General features: G+C 46.4%; 1 protein-coding gene across 1 annotated transcript in view; it reads right to left on the reverse strand.

Annotated features, from left to right (window-relative positions):
• RAB40B (RAB40B, member RAS oncogene family) overlaps positions 1-4,897 on the reverse strand; it is a 992,795-nt gene extending 987,898 nt beyond the window's left edge. Inside the window, exons 1-2 of the mRNA XM_069654533.1 lie at positions 4,703-4,897; positions 3,148-3,774 (exon numbers count right to left, since the gene is read on the reverse strand). Coding sequence (XP_069510634.1) covers positions 3,148-3,385 — 238 coding nt within the window. The 5' untranslated portion in view covers positions 3,386-3,774; positions 4,703-4,897. The remainder of the gene's footprint in view (positions 1-3,147; positions 3,775-4,702) is intronic.
• Between the last annotated feature and the right edge of the window lie 1,103 nt (positions 4,898-6,000).

Raw genomic sequence — 6,000 nt, forward strand, 5'->3', positions numbered from 1 at the left:
TGTATTGTGTAAATAAAAGTGATTGCTCAGTGTACATGCAATGTGTCTCTCCACCCTTGCCCCTCCCTTCACCGTGCAGTAGTGCGAACCACCCGGGTGTCACCTGTGACTTTGCTCTGGAGTCTCCTCATGTCGCAGGCCCATTGAATATGTGTAGCTATGTATTGTGTAAATAAAAGTGATTGCTCAGTGTACATGCAATGTGTCTATCCAACCTTGTTCATTTGCGCATTAAATTAAACCAAACAGTAATATAAATCATTTTTCAAAAAATATAGAATGTCTCCGTATTTATGGTTCTCTGGGGCTGCAAAGCACGCAGACAAAATGCAAAGATGGAGTGTAAATTTCAAGTCCTGTGAGATGGCCTTACACTGAATGTAGCTAACTAGGAATGTGTGCTCGTTCAAAGTGAAGGTCAGCTGCTTTGATTTTTTGCTCTGGTGCCCGAATGGCCCACGACTCAGTATAAGGTTCTATTGTTATTTGACCTTGACAGGCCGGGACCATCCCGAAAGACTTCTTTTTGGGGGTGTGGTGCAATAACGTAAGAAACGATAATGAATAAAATTTCAGAAACGATAGCCATTTAATGTTCGTTCATTAGAAGAAATAACGTCCGTCGGCATAGAAGGAGTGGTATTTCGGGGCTGCCCTACGCACAGACACAATGGAAAATGCAAATATAATGTAAGTAACTCTTTAGATGAGTTTATACCGTAATTTAATTACTATACAGTAGCTTTAAAGACGGGTTAAGTTGTACTTGTTCGTTCTATGTGGCATATTGTTTTGTACCGCGCACTATCTTGAGGAGAACCATCTCCTTTTACGGAAGCACCTCAAAACCTTCCTCTTTGCTTCTGCTTTCTCTCTCCCTCTCCCCTGCTACAACTGGTCCACTGTCTGCGACCTCGGTCCTGGGCCCTTCCACTCTCCACCTGCACTGCCTCCCTGTCAACCCCTGCACTGGGGGACTGTCTCAGTATCCTACAGCCCCCCCTTCCCAGCACTTGTTCTGCACTTACCTTGCACCGCCACCAGCTGGCCCTATGTATTTATTATTTTATGCTACTTACCTTGTACTCCACTTCCCCCCTCCCCTTCCCCTTGCACTTTTACCTTCCCCCTACCCCTGCACTTGCGCGATCTGAATGACACCTAGCCTAGTAGGATCGTTGTCTGTCTTCTCCTTGTTCCCCCCCTCACTGCCTCGCCACGCCTTGAAACACTTGTGTATAGGCGCGTTGCAAATGCCATATTATATCATATCAGTGACGAAGTGGTCCACTGGCGCTCAGGCGGCTCTGAAAAAGGCGGAGGAGAGGGGGTGGGTTACTGGAAATGACGTATAATACCCAGTTGCACTGTCCTAGCTATGAAATAATTTCCCGACCTAATATATAAAATGAAAAATTTTAATAAAGATCTGATGGTGAGACTAATTTCATTTTTTATGTTTTTAAAACAGGTACATCCTTCATTATTGTCTGTGTCACGAGTACCAGACACCGGCGGATGGCTTTTACAACCGCCAGTTGCTTCTCCGCGTGAACAACGTTACCACCCTGACCATTTTATGGGACGATCGCCAAGTACAAGTATGCCCTTACGCGGTACTAATGGCTAGATGCAACATACATACCGTTGTGGTGGCCTAGTGCCTCGTTGTTGGAACAGCCATGCGATTATCAGTGCGACCGAAGAGCTTATTTTATCGTAAACCAACACCCTGTGTACTGCACACGAACATCGCTTGCCTCAAGACGAACTATTTTGGATCGAGAGCAAAGAAAAATGCAAATCGCTGAATATTCTCTAAACATTTGATGTCCAATAAATGTACTTTGCCAAATGTACAATCTTGCCGTTTGCTTTTAAACCACAGTTTCATATTCCGAATTGTGGCGCTGTATTGTGAGATGATCTAAGACCCTGTGTACAGCAAAGGAACATCGCGTGCCTCAAAACGAACTTTTTGGAACGTGAGCAAATAAAAATGCAAATCGCTGAATATTCTCTAAACATTTGATGTCAAATAAATGTACTTTACCAAATTTACAATCTTCCGGTTTGATTTAAAAGTACAGTTTCATATTCCGAATTGTGGCGCGCTGTGTTGTGAGCTGATCTGTGTTGGTTTCCGGGTTCTGTGTGGAGTCGCGTAGAAGACGCCTGGGCGCGTTTGCCTACGCAGCACAGTCACGTCACGGATAGAGGCGGGGAATATGAATGTTTTGATAAAGTCTGTTTCAGGGGCGGGGGATATGATTTAGTGCCGCAAACGCAGGTGAGCCAGGTCGATGGGGGGAAATGATAGGATTATCACAAAATGGCGGCTGATTTCGAGTGCGTTAATGGACGAAAAGTCGGGTAAGGTCCATAGGAAAGTTTTCTACGATCTACCAATTTATGCTTAAAAACACATGGCCGAACCGTAGGGACAATAAAAAGAAAGTCCCGGAACTATCCTTTAACTCAAACAAGATTTACACGCTTTGAGACTAGTAGGGTGTTCAGCTGGAGCAGTATTAAAAAAAAAGTACAATAATAATAATAATCATGAATATGCAACACTAATTAATTACAATACCTGTACTGTGACACTGTAATTGCGCAGGTGGTCCTTGTAGTTAAATCATCGACTGTGAAATCAAGTTAGCCATTTTTTGCTTCTGTCTTCTCCACTTAACCTAGACAAAAAACAATGGGGATGCCTGATATCTCAACTGGTCCTACAGGCTATCAACAGTGAAACAATATGAGTTGGACCAATCGGAGATGGGGGTGACCTCTTACATTCATGTAAAAAGACCACATATGAATGTAAGAGGTCACCCCCCTCTCCGATTGGTCCAACTCATAATGTTTCATTCTCCACTTAACCTACATTGTGTGATCATGGGCAAATCAATCATTTTGTTTCCTTGTCCCTCAATACTATTAGGCACAGGGAGAGGATCTAGGAGAGCTTACAAACAGGAAATCCCAGTATTAAGAGGAACATAAAAAGTTAACAATATAAGTGTATTCACCTGCGTATGACATATTTAGGTATTTAGAAATTGTAGTGTTTAGGTAAGCACAGGGTTCAAATGGCACAGGAAACATGCCTAACATGACAAAATCAGTTCAGACAGTACTCACCCATGTTGTAACCATAGGGCGACTCTGTGGCTCCATCCTGCAGACTTGCCAAGATCTCCCCTTTGCCCACATCACTGTCCCCGACCAGTAAAAACTTGAGCAAGAAATCGTACTGCTTCACGGGGCTGCCACGGTGGGTCATCCTCCCCACGGAAAACAAATGAATAATTGCAAATCGTCTGCTGCGGCCGTTCAGCTCACCGTGGTAGGAGACATACTTGGCAACAGGGCCCTGCATCCAGGGGGGCCATGAACATGCAGGGGCATGCTTAACAAGAGCTCTGTCTCACTTTAAAAGAGTAAAGATGTGCACGGTGCAAGGAGTTCTTCCAAACCCTGGCTCAGGGGGAATCCAGGATTTTATAAACGACACATGCTACCAGCTTCTTCACCCTCTCCGGGTCAAACGCAGACTAATGCTTTTTTGGTATGAAAGTGGGTGACACGCGTATGAACGGCTAGTGCCAGCAGTTGGCAGTGTGGCAAGCTGATACAACGCTGCCCATCTTTCAATTACCAGGATTCCAGGAAGGTAACAAAATTCATAAACAAATCCTTATTGGCGTTGCTTTGTATAGCGCCCCTTGCCGCCAGTGTTGATGTCACAGCGCCCGGTATGACGAATTCCTAAATGGAAATTGAAGGACATAGTTAAGACAGCTCACGAAAAGCAGAGAACACGTTACCTTAACGGTCCATCATGTAACACGAAGGTCATCCCCCGGCTAGGGTGAAAAACTCGTGGTTAATCTAGTTTTGGCAATAGAGAAGCTGGCACACTGTAGGGAATCTGTGGGTCAGTGTCTACCTCTTTGGAGGGGTGGGGGGAGTGGAGGGACCATGCCATGGATTACCAGGAGAGAGGGTCGCCCGGGAAAGGAGGGGGCACAACATATATAAAATAAAAAAGGATCTGCCGCAACAGTAAGCACGTGCAGCACATTGCCACCAGAGGAGTGGTTTGCTTAGAGGAAGAGAGTGGGAATAGGCTCCGAGGAAGAGAAAGTGTGTTGGAGTTCCGCCAGGGTACTATGTGGGAAAGGTCGCCAGGGGTCACCAGGGAGGTGGTGACCATGGCGCACTCTGAGGTGAGGATGGCATTGGGGATTGATATCCATGGGCGAGCACGGGGATTCGTGAGAGTGGGTTGTCACGCCTTACCGTCCCAGTTGAGGGGTGCTGTCCTCGCCAGTGTATGGAAGGGCCTATCCAGGGGGTACAGTCCCCCAAACAGTGAGAACGCAGTCCGTGCTCATGAATTAGTTGTCACTGGAATCGTGCGACCCTCCGAAACGATAGCTTGGCTTGCGAGTGGCGATGTCGCTTTTGCTTGGGAATTTGTGTCGCTTCTGGGTAGGGCGCGGAGTGTTCGTCCTGTGTGAGCCCAGGCTCTCAGGAACTAAGGTGTCTATTCCCCGGCTGTTGATGGCCAGTGGGTCCTGCAATTTCCACATTTCCCTTACAGGTCCCAACCCCTTCCAGACACCAATATTAAAGTAAACCCCTCCCTTCCTAGGGCTACGGCGGATCCCCAGTCCACTGCCTCCCCGGGTACCTGGTTCTTTCCCACGCGTCGTCAACGGCTCGGCACAGCACAGCACTTGCCCATGAGAGCGCCTCCACCTCAACGCGCGTGATCCAGAGATTTCGGCACTCGACAGCCCCACGCACCTCCACACGCAGCAATAAAGCCCTGACTGCTGCCCGCGGCTCCCACACAGTTCTGACAGGTCATACCCCGCCTACGAGCTCGCTGATTGGTCTTGGACTCAGTTGCTAAGGAAAATGTGCAAACGGTGTTGGTCGCTGTGATCATCCATCATGCGACAGGTCTCGCCCACTCTAGGGGAGCTAGTAGAAGGGGGAGGAGCTAAGATAATCAAAGGGCGGCTCCGGGATTGTTTACAAACGTGCGTGTGGCTCTTGCTGCAGCACGCGAATATTCCTCAGCAGAACGTGCGCAATACCTGTTTTATGGTGACCCGATTTCCAAGCACAAACCGGGACAATTTTGCAAAGTTAGTATAATAGAACTAGAATATCAAGAAGGAAAGTATAAAATAATTCTGGCGGATCCGAATTGCCAAGCCTACGCAATTAATAGAATGGTATTTGAATTGAAATGTATTGTTTTTACTTCAGAGACATTTGTTATGGTATCTTACATTTGTATAACGACTACTGCCATTGTTCATGGCACACAGTGGCATCTCCAGGAATCAAAATGGGGGGTGGGGGGACGGGGAGAGAGGGGCCCACAGACAAAAGTAGGGGGGTGTAATAAAGCCTTATGCTAGACATTCAGGATGCAACACTGAAGTACAGACCAGCTGTAGTCTAGGTTTGGTTCCAGGTAGACTTTATTCACATATGTACAATCTGTACAATACTCCAGTTACTCTTCATGTATTTACAGTACGCGTAGACATGGACAGGAACATGGGAAGGTATAAACATCACTAACAAAGGAGCTGACCAACGCAGGACAAGACTACATTACACCAGGGGGCTGCCGATAAAAGGGCAATCTGTACGATTTTCCCAAATTGATGCAGGCAAAGTGGCCTGGGAGGTAAAAATCGTGCATTTATACAGCCATCAATTCTGTTATATATATGTATATATCTTGATGTTAACAATATTGTCTTATTCTATTTTGGTATATCTCCAAAACTTGATATATGGCCACGCCCTAACCCTGACTTTCTAGAGACAAATACCTCCTCCCAGCACAGATGTTTATGGGGGGGATGGTAGGGAGCCCTTAATGGCTGCTTATCACCTTTTTTCTTCTGGAAGAGCATTTAAAGTGGGAGCGATTTACAAGTGATGGCCCATTTTAGAGACCATTCT

This window comes from Ambystoma mexicanum, chromosome 3q, assembly GCF_040938575.1.
Source record: "Ambystoma mexicanum isolate Mex_15411 chromosome 3q, UKY_AmexF1_1, whole genome shotgun sequence".
In the NCBI taxonomy this organism is placed as follows: Eukaryota; Metazoa; Chordata; class Amphibia; order Caudata; family Ambystomatidae; genus Ambystoma; species Ambystoma mexicanum.